Here is a 13,950-nt window from a genome sequence, read left to right as displayed (position 1 = left end):
CCAGATGTTCTGATTTCCAGTCCAGAGTACTTCCCATTATCCAGGCTCTCTGCTTGGGCCTGAAAAATGACCCATGGCTTGCTATTCCCAGAGCTTTCCAGATAATAGGATTTAAAAAGTAATGTCTTATCATTTTTAAAACAGCTTCTTCCAGTCTACTTTCTTCATTCTGGGGGAACAGATATCTTTTCTTGAGCTCTTTCACTTTATATCCTAGACATTCTTTTACTTCAAAGTTTTGCTTTTGTTTCTCTATTCACCCAAAGACCAACAAATCCTAGTGCTATCCTCTCAAATTTAAAGAATGAGTTTGAAAATCACACTCCACCCTGAGATGCCCAAAGGAAGCTAAGAACATGGAGCTTTGGCCTCAGATGAATCTTTTATTATTTCAAACCAAGACAAACATATTTTTTCAAGAATGATAGCACAATCATTGTCACGAGCATGTTAATATGTCTATTTTGCGAGAAAGGATATGCTACAAGTCATGCTATTCATATTTTCAATAGCATTCTGGCAAAAATTAAAGCATTTCCAAATTGTGTCAAACATTTAATGAATAATAAATTATACTTTTTGCTCTTGGGTAAGTAAATGGTGTCTTTCAGTGAAGTGGGTGGAAAATAGATAATGTGAGAGCTGCTTCTTTAAAACTTCCCTTTGCTCCAATGACCATTAGCCCCTTCGGTTACCACTGAACTTCTCAGCTATTTTCTGTAGTTCCAAATCCATCGCAGCCAAGTTTTCAAGTTCTTTTTCCTAGAAAATACAGAAAAGTGGAGGCATGAGGTCTCAGATCAATTAGTTATATTGTAGTTTGAGGGAGAATGAACAGAAAGGGGCATATTTGATATGTTAGAAGTCATATGAGACACCCTACCATCAGCGGTTCTCAAAGTGTGGTCCCCTCACCAGAAGCATCAGCATCTCCAAGGAACTTGTCCAAAATGCAGATTCTTGGGCCCCACCCAGGACCTACTCAATCAGAAACCCTGAAGGCTAGGAATCTGTTGAGATTCTTAATGCACATTCAAGTTTGAGAAACACCAACCAACATAATATTAGGAAAAAAATCATTGTTCATGCCGGTACAGTTCTGATAATGTTAACTCTCCAAGATGTAAACTAATTGTTATAGTCCAGTAGCTGATAAATATAGACTAAAGCGGGGCACCTGGGTGACTCAGTTGGTTAAGTGACTGACTTCAGCTCAGGTCATGATCTCATAGCTCATGGGTTCAAGCCCCAAGTCTGGCTCTATGCTGACAGCTCAGAGCCTAGAGCCTGCTTCAGATTCTTTGTCTCTCTCTCTCTCTCTCTCTCTCTCTCTCTCTGCCTCTCCCCCACTCATGCTCTTTGTCTCTCAAAAATGAATAAATGTTAAAAAAATTAAAAATTAAGATAGACTAAAGCAATTAATTTCTATATCATCTGTTCCTTCTTCCCCTGGGAAATAGTGGTGAGAAGTTAAATGACTAAGAAGGCACCAAAATAGTGGTTGTCAACCTAGTTGAACAATAAAATCACCTGGAAGCTTTGAAAAATCCTGATGCCCAAGTAGTACCCAGCACCAAATACACAGAATCCCTGAGGGTGGATCCCAAACATCAGTAATTGCTCAATTACTCAATCACCTTCCAGGTAATTCCAATGTGCAGCCAAGGTTGCAAAACACTGCAGTAGGGTGAGTGTGGAGGGATATGGACAATGGACTCAAACCTAGAGGTTATCTCCACTCTCTTACGGGGGTAGATTCTCATGGTCGTTAATTCCCACCAATTTCTATACATCAATATCAGATAATCTTGAACATATTAACATTAACCTTCTTACATTAATTTTAAGCAAAAGCCACACACTGTACCTCTTCCTCTGTCAGAACTCCTTGGCCAGCCCTGTCCTTTTCACTTTCTGCTGCATGGCGTGGGCTCATCTGCTCCTCAGAGTCATAAAAGTCTGGAAATTCAGCCGACTTCTTCCTGTAGTGAAGGAGCTGGTCCAGTTCAGCCACTCTATCATATTGCCTTTTCAGATCCAGTTTGGGGGGGAGATTTCTCTTCTCATATCCCCAATTCACATCCTCTTCGAAGGGCTTTTTCTCCCACAAGTCATAGTTGTATTCCGGGAAGAAGTTCTTCTCATTCAAGGCCAGCTCATTTTCCTCTTCACCCTCAAGAAAATTGTCATCCATGTTGTCTTTTCTCTCAAAATGGCTGTTCTTCCACTGGGGCGGGTCATAGTATGGGTTGAGCAGCTCCCCTAATCTCTTCCTCTTGTCAGTGGTGTGAAGGGGAGTATACTGTTTGCCTTGAAGCCTAGCTTCCTCCCTGCTCTCTTTAGCATCTTCCAGGTCCTCCTGCTGCTGCCACTTTCCTTGGGCTCCTTCCTCACCATAATTGAGGTAATTTCTGTCCTGCTCTTTCCACTCGCCTTGTGGATGCCTCCTTGCCTTGTCCATCTGGCTTTCTTGAACACGGTAGTGTCCTTCACCCAAGAACCGTTTTTCTTCTTTGTTGTCTGGAATGGAATATGCACCTGGTTCCCCTCCTCTGGCTCTATAGTGGTGTCCCCCTTCTCGGCCCCTCTCTTCCTCACTTTCTTCGTTATATCCATGTGCCATGTTGTCAAGCTCTGAGCTGGGACCAATTCTCTTGTCCTCCTCCTGGCTCTCTTCACTGGGAAGTCCTGGAGCCCTGTACTCCTCACTTCCTCTGCTGCCATATCGTCCCTGCTCCAGGTCCTCAGGAGCCTGGACAGCTGGGTAACTCCTCACTTCTTCCCCATATTCGGGTTCTTCTTCCTCTGAAGCCCTATAGTGGGCTGGATGATGGTCCCTCCTTTCCCCTACACTGGCCATGCCCACATTTGACTCTGAGTCCTCATGGAAGTGTCCCCTTTCATCAGAGGGCGGTTTCCCTTCTTGAGAGGACCTGTCAGGCCTGGTTCTCCCATGGTGGTGTCTTGGCTTCCAGTATCGTTTGTCCACCTCCGGGCCAGCATCTTCCTCACTTTCCTCAGATTCTTTCTGGCTCCCAACTTGGTTTTTGGACTCTGGAGGGTGTTTCACCTGGCTTCTCGTGTCCTCGCCACTCTCCTGGCTACTCCTCTCTCGACTGTGTGTCTTCTCCTCAGAGGGCCCAGCAGAGTGTGCACCATATCTGGCCACTAACTCCTCTTTTTTCTTAGCTGTAGCCTGGTTTCTTTTGTTGAGAAAGGCATTTTGTGTCTCTTCTGGCTCTTTCAGGTTTTTCTCTTCATTGCCATCTTTCCCATGCTCCCTTTTCTGGTATTTCTCTCCCTCCTCTTCCTTCCTGTCCTCTTCCTCGGTTTCCTCAGAATGGTGTGTCTTTGCTTCTTTGGAGACTTGGCTGTCAGAGGGGTAGAGGCCCCCTTGGGGTTCACTTGCTGCTTCTTGGCTGTGCCCACCTCCCTCTGTGTCTGCCATTGTTGGGCCTTGGGTATCCTCCTCCCCTGGGGTTCTTGCTTCCTCCCTACCAGAAGGCCTGTGGGCTTCTGAGGCATCAGCTGGGTTTCTTAACAACCTTACTTCAAATCGCGTGTTTTCATTTTCACTTTTCTCTTCATCTTTGACCTCTTTTCTACCTATGATGAAAATAAAAAAATAAAAGTATAACTTCAGAATTGCTTGTGATTCAACAAGCACCAGCCTCAGTGATCACCGCAAAAACTAAGGACCTGAAAAATACTTAAGTAATTTTTTAAAGTTTATTTTTGAGAGAGATAGAGTGAGCAGGGAAGGGGCAGAGAGAGAGCGAGAGAGAGAGAAGGAGAGAGAGAATTCCACTGCCAGCGTGGATTCCAATATGGGTCCCAAACCCATGAACCTTGAGATCATGACCTGAGCAAAAACCAAGAGCTGGATGCTCAACCGGCTGAACCACCCAGGCACCCCTCACTTGCATAATTTTTTAAGTTAATAAAAAATAAACTCAGAGTCCTTTTAAAAGCAAATAGTATGAAAGTTTCTTAGCTGTATTAAATCCAATAATAAACTTTCTATTTTTGCTTTTTTCACAGCACCCAGCCAGCATTTCTCATTGGTACTACTAATCATCAAATGGAAATCCAAATAGAGATTTATGAAAATATTAGATGTTAGAGCCAGAAGAAACCTTTGAATTTATCTTGTTCAACCTCCTCTTTTTTCAAAGACAGTGAGACTCAGAGAGATGTAATTAGGGACCCTTCTTTCTAGATTGGCTCTAAGTAAGATTTAAAAAATTAGCATTATGTAACTAGGTCTAGTTAGAATACAGCTAAATAAGTTAAATAGCCAAAGGGAAACATCAGGATTCAAAGGAGGATGTAAAATGTTTAATTATTAGTTTATCAGCCTTTTTTTTTATTCAATCAACTGAGTAGACCCAAAGTAGCAGTAAGTGATAATATAGCTTAGCAACTTGTGACAAGAAGTGGGTATATTTCTTCCCTGAGAAAACTGTGCAGCAATAGAAAGAACCATTTCTTCCATCACTTAGGTCCTATCTGCCCAACATATTCTCAGATGTTCAAGATGAAAATCAGTATACTGAATTATCTTTGTGTCTCATTAGTCAACAGTAAATGGTATAACTGATATTTCAATTGAGTGTGTTCTATCTTTTCCAAATATCAGTAGCTCTTTTACTAAATCCTCCTTAATTCAAGGGAGTCCCATGAAAGGAGATATATAGCTAACACTGTCTGATTGATAGCTGGAAGGGCTTGGATTCAACTTGTCACTGAGTTCAGATAGGACTCCTGAAGCCCAGGCCTCTCATAGTTCTGGGGCTACATCTGCACTGTCCACCATGCTATCAGACTTCTGTGGCTACTCAGTACTTGAAATGTGGTTGATCCAAACTGAGATGAACTACAAGTGTAAGATGCCTACCAGAATTCAAAGACTTTATATGAAAAAAAAAGCAAAGTATCTCAATTTTCATATTGATTATATATTGAAATAATATTTGGGATGTATTGGATAATATATATTATAAATACATTAGGTATGGGGTGCCTTACTGGCTCAGTCAGAAGAGCGTGCAACTCTTGATCCTGGGGTCATAAGTTTGAGCCCCATGTTGGACATAGAGATTACTAATAAATAAATAAATAAATAAATCTATCTATTGGATGTGTAAGAATTATATATGAATAAAATTTATTAGATAAAAATAAAATATATTATGAAAACTAATTTCACCTGTCTCTTTTTACTTTTTTAATGTGGCCACTAAGAAATTTGAAATTATATTTGTGGTTCATATTATATTTCTACTGAATGGTGCTGATGAGTCAATTTGAACTGACATTTGCAAAACTGAATCTTTGTAAAAATGTCCAAGAAGTATTGGATGGTCCATACCTCTCTGCTTAAAGCTCAGCCTGGCATGATAACATTTTCATGTTTTATGAATCAACTGGAAAGTCTCTGACCTTTCACACCCAGACACCTGAGAGCTGGTCCTTTGCCAGTGATTTTGTATTTTAAGAAGCAGTGCAATATTGAGGCAGGTGGGGTTGTCCTGGTAGGCATAGATAAGCAAGGAGGCTTTGGGCAGATACTGACATCATTTTGAGAATCAGCTGATATAACCCTGACCAGATCGGATCTCAGCTTTCCAGGGCAGGGGCTGTGTCATCCCTTTCCTACTGCTTACTAATCAAGAACAGATGTGTTTTTCTTTTTCCCCAGTTAAATGTGTGCTCCCTGTAGCAGCTTGTGACTGAGGCTTAGCACTTCCTCCTAAATTTAGCTTTAGTCCCCACAGGTGAAATCAGAGGTCTGTGATTAGGAGCACAAGTCACTGTCAATCTGTAAAACCAAGATGTGAAGCCTAGCCTTACTTTCAAGTAAAAATGGGGGAAATGTACCTTCCATCCCTAACTCTCATGTTGCAATGATGACTAGATTGACCTGGACAAAGAGATTCCCGTACCTATTAAGAAATTGGACAATGTATTCCCTAAGGTCTCTTAAAGCCACAAACAATGATCTTTTCCACAACCTCAGTGCTCATTTATTCAGTTAAGTGTATGCCTGCTCCACAGACATGCTGGAGAAAGTAGGGAATGGAGATGGAGATGAGCTATGGGTGGGAGGGAGAATTCATCCATCCAGCTATCCATCCATCCATCCACCAGTCTTCTGATCAGCTTAAGACATAGCAGGAGAGAAAACCAGAATCAAGCTGAAGCCGCAAACTGGTAACCAGAGATTAGCTCTGTTTGGCCTAAATAGCATTTTTAGCATTTCAAATTCAGAGGCAATTCTCAAATACCAGGAGATATTGCTGACAAATCCAAATTTTAACTTCTCTTGAAAAATCCCAAATCTGATAACGAAGTCTGTATTTCTCCACAATAGGGTTGGAGCAGAGAAATATCTCCCCCTATACTCTCACCGCTCTGGAAGGGACATGTATCCTCCAGTCTGAGTCACTTCCTATTCTGCCTTATTCCTTATGCTATCTGTCTGGCCCTGGCTCATGACTGAGCCTGCAAACCCAGAGGAGGTCTTAAACCCTCCCAATCTTCAGCCTTGTATAGTTCTCTGGGTATAGTGTCACCAGGGTCCTGTTAGATATGAGTCATTTAATTTTAACCAGTTTCCCTGAGGCTCTCTCAAAGAGCATCAAAAGACCCCAGGGCACAGTCAGTGATAAGGGGAGGCTAGAATCACCATGGCCACAAAGTAAAGACTGAGTAGGCAAGCAGAATCCTACATTCAATAGCTCTTCCAAAGCAACCACAGTTCTTTGATGACCTAGTATGGCAGACCCCACACTTTTGCATCCATCTGGTAAATGACAAAAAAGAGAAGGGAGATAGTGAGATGCATTTGCCCAAAGGAGCTGCCTTTTGTCCCTGCCCGAAGATTCCTTCTGTTTGTACACATTCCCTGTAATGGCTGGAAAAGAAAGTTGGGGAGAAATTCAGAAAGAGATGTCTAGGCTGGGATTGGTAGGGAAGGCTTCCTCCCACTGTTCATGGAGCCTTTACAGACTCAGGTCCCCACATCTACTATAATTACCCTGAAGCTTCCAATGGTGGATTGAGTCCTGCTAGGTTACTCTTTTGGCCAATTGCCAATACTTGTTTTTACCATTTTATGCATGATGGCTTATGTGTAGCAAGAGTAAGAGAGTATTATCCTGCAATGAGATATTTTGGAGGTGACAAGAAAAAAAAAATCCACTATACCCAGCCTAACTAAATACTTAAAAGCAGAGAAGGTGTTGAAGAGAAAAGTAATTTTTGGATTTGTTTGCATCAGTTTGACTTCACATCTAAAGGAGACAGCATAGAGGTGCCTGGGTGGCTCAGTGGTTTAAGCATCCAACTTCAGCTCAGGTCATGATCTCTCAGTTTGTGAGTTCAAGCCTCACATCGGGCTCTGTGCTGATAGCTTAGAGCCTGGAGCCTGCTTCAGATTCTGTGTTTCCCTCTCTCTCTGCCCTCCCCACTTGTACTCTGTTTCTCTCTCTCTCTCTGAAAAATAAGTAAAGATTTAAAAAAATTTAAATAGCGTAATTTTGTAAAATTGATCTTTTAATGTCAGTGCCCAAATGGATATTGCTTTCATTACTGTTCAAATTCTGTCTTTGGCAGAAGTTTATTTGTATAGAGAATACATCCCACTCTAGATTTAGAAGGTCATTGCTCTGACTCACTGAATGCTCTGCTTTTACCGTCCCCTTTTGAGTTCTCAGGCCCAACCTCTACCGTTTGGTAGTACCTCCCATTCTAATCAGCTCTAAATTAAAGTGGATTAAACAATCTGTCGTGTAAAGAGGGCAGAAGTTTCTAAGTTGCCCTTCAAGCTTTCTAACTTCTCACTGTCAGAAGAGCAGAAGACAAGGAGAAGAATAATTAAGATCTTCTATCTGGTCATCTTCCGACACTTAGCACCTACTACCTAATAACAAATAAGCACTCCCCACACCTTCCTCCACCCAAGGAAAGCCTGTTCTAAAAATCCAAACTCCGGAACCAAGGAATTTAAGCACTGATAGACATCTCAAAGACTATCATTGAGTTCAACTCCCTTATTTTACTTTGAGAAAATAAGCCCAGAAAGGCAAGAGGTCTTTCCCCATGGTCACACAGCTATTAAGTGACAAATTGGGACTAGAAGCCATATCTTCTGTCTCCTCAGATACTAGTCTAGTCTGTACTCTTCCCATTACATTATCCTCTCCCCTGCTTCCTTTCATTTGGAGGTAAAGTGGAAGGTGAAGTAGAGCAAGCAGGAGGAATGATCACTTGATGGGCAAAGATCTCCTGCAGTGCAGGACACTTACTCTTTTTCAGGACTTGGCGACACTCAGGGGTGATGGGTGGAGCATTAGACTTCGACAGGGCATTTGAGAGGACCTCAATGATGCATCGAGTCACCTGGAGGGAAACCCAAAAGCAGGTTGGCAAAAGCTGGTGTCACTGGGATGATGGACTAACCCAATCTAGAGCTGCTGTAGACAGAGGCTTGGCTCTGTGGCCTATACTGGTGTGGGATCCTTGGGGCAGAAATGTAGATTTACAGGACCATCATGAAATCTCCCAGGCTTCTCCACAGAACACCGCAAGATGGCATTGGGTCAAGAATACACAAGAGAAGAGAAACCCCTATTTCTTGTAGATCCAAAGGAAAATGGTGATGACAGCTGTACTCAGGGGCACTAAAGACACCAGGAAGGAAGTGAAAGCCCAGGGCAGGAGGGACATGCTTTGTAATACTATGTTGTAGGTTTGCTGTTGTTTCTTTTTGTTTTCTGTTTGTTTGTTTGTTTGTTTGGTATGATAAGGAGTGGGAGAACCTAGAGTCTAGATGAAAGTCTATGTTCTAGACTTCCATTTCAACTTACCATTTCTTCATTGTGGTTCCTGTTATCCACTGGCATAGAACTGACTGCTTGGAAGGAGAAAAAGAAAACAGAAATGACTTGAGTTGATTTTTGGAAGCTGTGTGACCCCAAATTCACCAAATCACTCCCACCTCTTGCACATTACTTGGAGAGAGGGGCAGAGTCACAGATGAGCAAAGTGAAGATAGCTAGGGAAGACTGGTCCAGGAGCCATAATTGCCCCAGTTGCGTGCGCGCGCGCGCGCGCACACACACACACACACACACACACACACACACACACACAGTTTTCCCTAGCAATGTCTTTTAAACATGATTTAGAAATGAATACTATCTTATATGCAGTGTAAATCAAATCCAGACCACAGACAAGGAGAGCTTCTGAGATGCTGGCAATGTTCTGTTTCTTGATTGGGGTACTGATTACACCGATGTGCTCAATGAGTGAAAAATTCATTAAGCTGTATGCTTATGATCTGTGCAGTTGTTTTTTTTTAATAGTTTATTGTCAAATTAGTTTCCAATCTGTGCAGTTTTCTAATTGGATATTATACTTCAATAAAAAGTTTAAAACCTACTTTAAATGAAACCAGAGTACCCTCCTCAACCCTTATGCTTACCCAAAATGGGTAAAGATTTGTGATTCCCTCTACCTATTCCTGTCCCCACCAAAATATCCTCCCCACAACTCACTTTATTTTTGAAGTCATGGTTGTGATTATCTTACATAACAACCTCATTTTTACCCCCAGTTCTTTTCCTGAACAAGATTGCTTATGCATCTATATCAATGTTGTGTTTCCCTTTCCCCATGTTGCCTGCAGCCTTGTAAAGAGTGGGGGAGGGATCTAATTCTAGTAGTACAGCACCAAGTCCATAATATCATATATGAAACAGGTGTTTAACAACTGGCTTATCAGAATATTTTAAAAGAATAAAATTTTAATTTATTTAAATTAAATTTCATGAGATTTTGCTTGTTTTAAACCAGCAATTAAAGTTCTTTGTCTTCTTAGGAAATGCTTCAAATGCTTTTAACTTTCCAATGCCTTTTTTTTTTCAAAGCTGCTTTGATTCTTTTATCTTTCACTTTGTTCTGTTTAAGCCCTTTCCATTCGAGAAGCTCAAAGCATTTATATGTAGGCCCATCTCCACAGTTCTCCTGATACTCCCTGGTGTAGACAGCTGCCATTATGGCTGAAGAAGCTCAGTGCACAAAATTCTTCTAGGTCCCTGAGATAAGAGAAGAGCTAATTGGAGGAAGAGCAAAGCTCAGACATCAGAAATGAAAGCTACTCAAATGCAATTTATTTTTAACCAGCAACCTGACCTCTTCTCCCCAAATGTTTGCTCTCCAAATCTCTTTAACTACCTGCCTCTAATCAGTTACACATCATCCTAGGCTCAACCTAGGAATAAAACACCTATCTCATGTATTTACCTTACTTAATTTTCCTTTTAAAAGCATGAATTGGGATATACTTCAATTGTTTCAAGAAGCTTAAAGCTATCCAGCATGTTAATACCATTTGTAAAATGCTTGAGAAGTGGCTAACAAGGTGAAAAGACCCCACTATCTTTCTAAAACATAGTTCAGACAAGATCCAGATGGCCTACCTTTGGTACCCAGGGCCCAATATGCTGGGTCATTATTTTATCCCCCAAATGGCTGTTTTTGGGAAACATTTTCACTTAGGCACTTATTTTTTGCACCTGAATCTGAAAAATTCTCTAAAAAGAAGTAACTGAGAGAATTACTCTTCTAATAAACTAGAAGGTGCCTTTTTAAAATCTAACATTACTAAAACTTCTTTGGTAACACAGTTTCTTGCTAATAACTTTTCTTTTTTTCCTCATAAATGTAAAATAGGTGCTTTTATTAACTACTGACATTACCAAAGTATTAGCAGTCATCAGATTGGGGAGGAGATAAATATTTTTCTTTTATTACTCTAAATAATTTTTAGTATATGCACTACTGAAGCGAGCACTCACTCTAAACAATTTATAGCTCATGTTTGTTATTGCAGAACAGTCCTGTTTCTCTGATTGAGGCTGTTCAGACTTATTTTTGGTGGAAAGGAACTAAGGTCTCCTTATAAAAGTGCATTACACATCTTGATGAGATACCTAAGTTCCACTGTATTTTTTCCAATGGAATCTGTAACAGCAAAGTAATAGTCAAAGACACATTGATTCCCCTAAAGTAGTTTAACTTATTGTATAAAGATTCAAGAGGCACCAAAGAAAACTCAATGATTATGATAAAAGTGAAGTAATCAGAGGGTAGAAAATCTTCAAGTAATATTGTATATAAACTCGAGAGTAACTACAAAAGTATGATATACCATGAGACTGTCATACTAAGGTTTGATTCCAGAATAAAAATACAGCTATAATTTTTAAAAGTTAAGCAACCCCATCTTAATGCAGAAACTATTTTACCCACTATAATATAGATATCACATAGTAACTTCACTTATATTGATTTTTAGAGTACACATGTGGCTACTATAGAAACATAGGGATCTCCCTTCAGAAGCTCCTAAGGGGAGGAAATGAACCAGATTCTTTCCTCAGGTTTTCTTCAGCCCTGTGATTTTGCTAAATAACAAGCTTTACTTGAAAGCTACCATGCTTCATTTCCAGGCATTTGTAGACAGCAGAAATAGGCACAGGGTTTTCTTTCTAGGGTAATGAAAAACTTCTGACATTTGATAATGATTACTCAAGATTGTGTAATCTGAATATATTAAATTCTTCACTTTAAAAATGTGGGTTTTATGGTGGGTGAATGATAGCTCAATATTTTTTTAAAGAATATAATGTCTCCATTTTAGCTGATATTAAAATATGAACCCATCTTAAAATTCTCTTGCATAGGAGAGCTCTAAGTGTTTTACCACTATAATTAAATAAGTCTCTGTTTTGTGGTCTCTAGCACAATATATATAGCATAGCAATAGCGTTTTAAGTAATTTGTTCCTGAAAATATTTAAATTAAGAACATTTACAGGTAATTCATAAAAGTGACAAGAATGTTAGAAAATTTGGAATGTGTGTAGCTTGCAATAAAATAAATTACCACTGGCTTTCAATTTATGTCTTTACATTTAGGATCTAGCAATTGCTGTCAATGAAAGCTTTATACTCATGGATGGCAATACTTCAATACCAGTTAGGAATCTCACTCTCAAATAAAGAACAATATCCTATGGGATCATTAAAATAGCCACAGAAAACCTCCAGTTTTATCTAGTGACTTCTCAATGGTCTCTATACTCATAGAATTTTACTTCAATACACACAAATACACACACACACACACACACACACCACATTTTTTCCAATCTCCAGAGACCATTTCTTCAAGATTCAGAGTAGTCTGAAGGATTAATCCTATAGTCTCCCACACATAGAGAGACACTGTCAAATATCTACTACTTTGAGTTTCATCCTCCCAAATTGACTAAAATGATTTTTTTAACTTCTCCAAGGCTATTTTCGTGGTTATTTTATACTTGTTATTTTCCTGCAGTACAAAAGCCAAAATATCTACTGCAGTTTCCATTCATAACTTAAAAATGGTTTAATTTGGGTATGAAATTACCTCTTCCCAGAAATGGAATTATAAAATGCAAAAAAATTACATTAAGCTTGTACATAACATATACATGAAGACACGCATATAGATGAACATATTAATAATAAGATATAAGATATATACACATGAGATTTATTTTCATCAGGTTTAAATAATAATAAAAAAGGAAATTACACAGGTCCCAACTAATATAATACATGGACTCTTGTGTCTCTGTAGTCCTCTGGCTTTAAAAAAAACAAACAAATATTCCATTCCAGTTACATATTAAGGCTTTAACAGCGTCTAGACAGGTAGAGAGAGAGTGACATTTTAGAAGTGAGCACAAAATGTGGGGTTTCCGCAGAGACACTGCACGTTTTCTATTCAGGAAAACTCAGATACGAAAAGACCGAGACTCTTCTGGCTGGGAGGAAGACCTCTGGCTTTTTCCAAGTCAGACGATGAAGTGGGGGGTTGAAGATAAGCACCCAGGGAAGAGAAGACATTAAGAATGTCAACCAAGAAGGAAAAACCTTCCACTCAACCAACCATTCCTCTCCCCCAGTATCTACAAGCCGACTCCCGGAGCGCCCAGGAGACGCAAGGCCAGCGCTGTCCGCGGTGCTGAACAGCCCGCCGAGCCCACTCACCGGCCACCACTGCCGCTGCCAGGAAGCCCAGCAACACGGCCGGCTGCATGGCCCCGCTCGCCCGAATCTGCGCGGAGAAGAGGATGGCAGCTGGACCAGTGAGTGAGATGCGAGCGGAAGGAGAGATAAAGATGCTCCGGGAGAGCAGCCGTGCGTCCAGGTCCCCGCGGTGTGGCGCGGTTGGCGCAGGCCCGGCTCTTTTAAAGGGCAAGCCGGGGCCGCAGGGCCGGGAGGGGCGGGAATCCAAGAGGCGGCGCCCCCTCGCTCAGCGCTGACGTCACGAGGCGGCCCCGGAGGCCGAGGCGCAAGTGGGAGGAAATCTACGCCAGTCCAGTCTCCCGGGTGCTTCGGGTCTGGAGCGCGGGTGGGAGTAAGGCGGACGTAGGAATGAAAGTTTGAGGGGAGGGGGGCAAATCTGACGCGAGCGGAGAGCAGAGGTCCGGCTTAGATTGCCCCAGCTGGTTCCTCATCTTGCTCCACCACCCCCACCCCCCACCCCCTTCAATGAGGCTGTGTATCGCGTGCGGGTTTGTTGAAAGTCTATCTAGGATTAAGTCTGGTTTGTGTCACCACTACCCAGCGCAGTATCGATAAGACTCCTGCTAACTAGAGAGTACTAAACGGTGAGGGGACATGGAAAAAACAATGATGGCTTTAAAAACAAAAGATGCAGGTGGAGAATATTGATGCTGTTCCTTCAAAATTTTGGTCTTAAATCTGTCTACCTACCTATTTTTCTATCTAACTGTATCTATCTATCTTTCTGCCTGCCTATCTATGTACTATTTGTGATTCTCTCTGTCTGAACACAGAACATACACACATGGTAAAAAAAAAATTTTTT

The 13,950-nt window shown here is 41.0% G+C and overlaps 1 protein-coding gene across 2 annotated transcripts; it reads right to left on the bottom strand.

The window, feature by feature from the left end:
- Positions 1–363: 363 nt before the first annotated feature.
- CHGB (chromogranin B) lies at positions 364–13,302 on the bottom strand. Of its 2 annotated transcripts, none has more exons than XM_077749150.1 (5): positions 13,107–13,302; positions 8,871–8,917; positions 8,310–8,403; positions 1,868–3,606; positions 364–762 (listed from the first exon to the last, which is right to left on the bottom strand). In XM_077749150.1, the coding sequence occupies exons 1-5, from the start codon at positions 13,153–13,155 to the stop codon at positions 679–681; spliced, it is 2,013 nt and encodes a 670-aa protein (XP_077605276.1). In that variant the 5' UTR covers positions 13,156–13,302; the 3' UTR covers positions 364–678. The 2 variants fall into 2 exon arrangements, with proteins under 2 accessions (XP_077605276.1, XP_077605275.1); XM_077749149.1 differs by having other exon boundaries at positions 8,871–8,914; positions 13,107–13,226.
- Positions 13,303–13,950: the final 648 nt, after the last annotated feature.

This window comes from Crocuta crocuta, unplaced genomic scaffold (genome assembly GCF_008692635.1).
Source record: "Crocuta crocuta isolate KB4526 unplaced genomic scaffold, BGI_CrCroc_1.0 scaffold407, whole genome shotgun sequence".
NCBI lineage: Eukaryota > Metazoa > Chordata > Mammalia > Carnivora > Hyaenidae > Crocuta > Crocuta crocuta.
Note: the sequence above shows the minus strand (reverse complement) of the source record. Positions and strands in the feature narration are given on the sequence as shown.

What these genes read in the sequence shown, in the direction of transcription:
- CHGB (XM_077749150.1), bottom strand. Translation starts at nt 13,155, where the DNA reads ATGCAGCCGGCCGTGTTGCTGGGCTTCCTGGCAGCGGCAGTGGTGGCC. An exon ending in TCGCCAAGTCCTGAAAAAGA is followed by an intron (nt 3,607 to 8,309) that starts GTAAGTGTCCTG and finishes TTTTCATCATAG; the next exon opens with GTAGAAAAGAGGTCAAAGAT. An exon ending in GAGTTCTGACAGAGGAAGAG is followed by an intron (nt 763 to 1,867) that starts GTACAGTGTGTG and finishes TGTATTTTCTAG; the next exon opens with GAAAAAGAACTTGAAAACTT.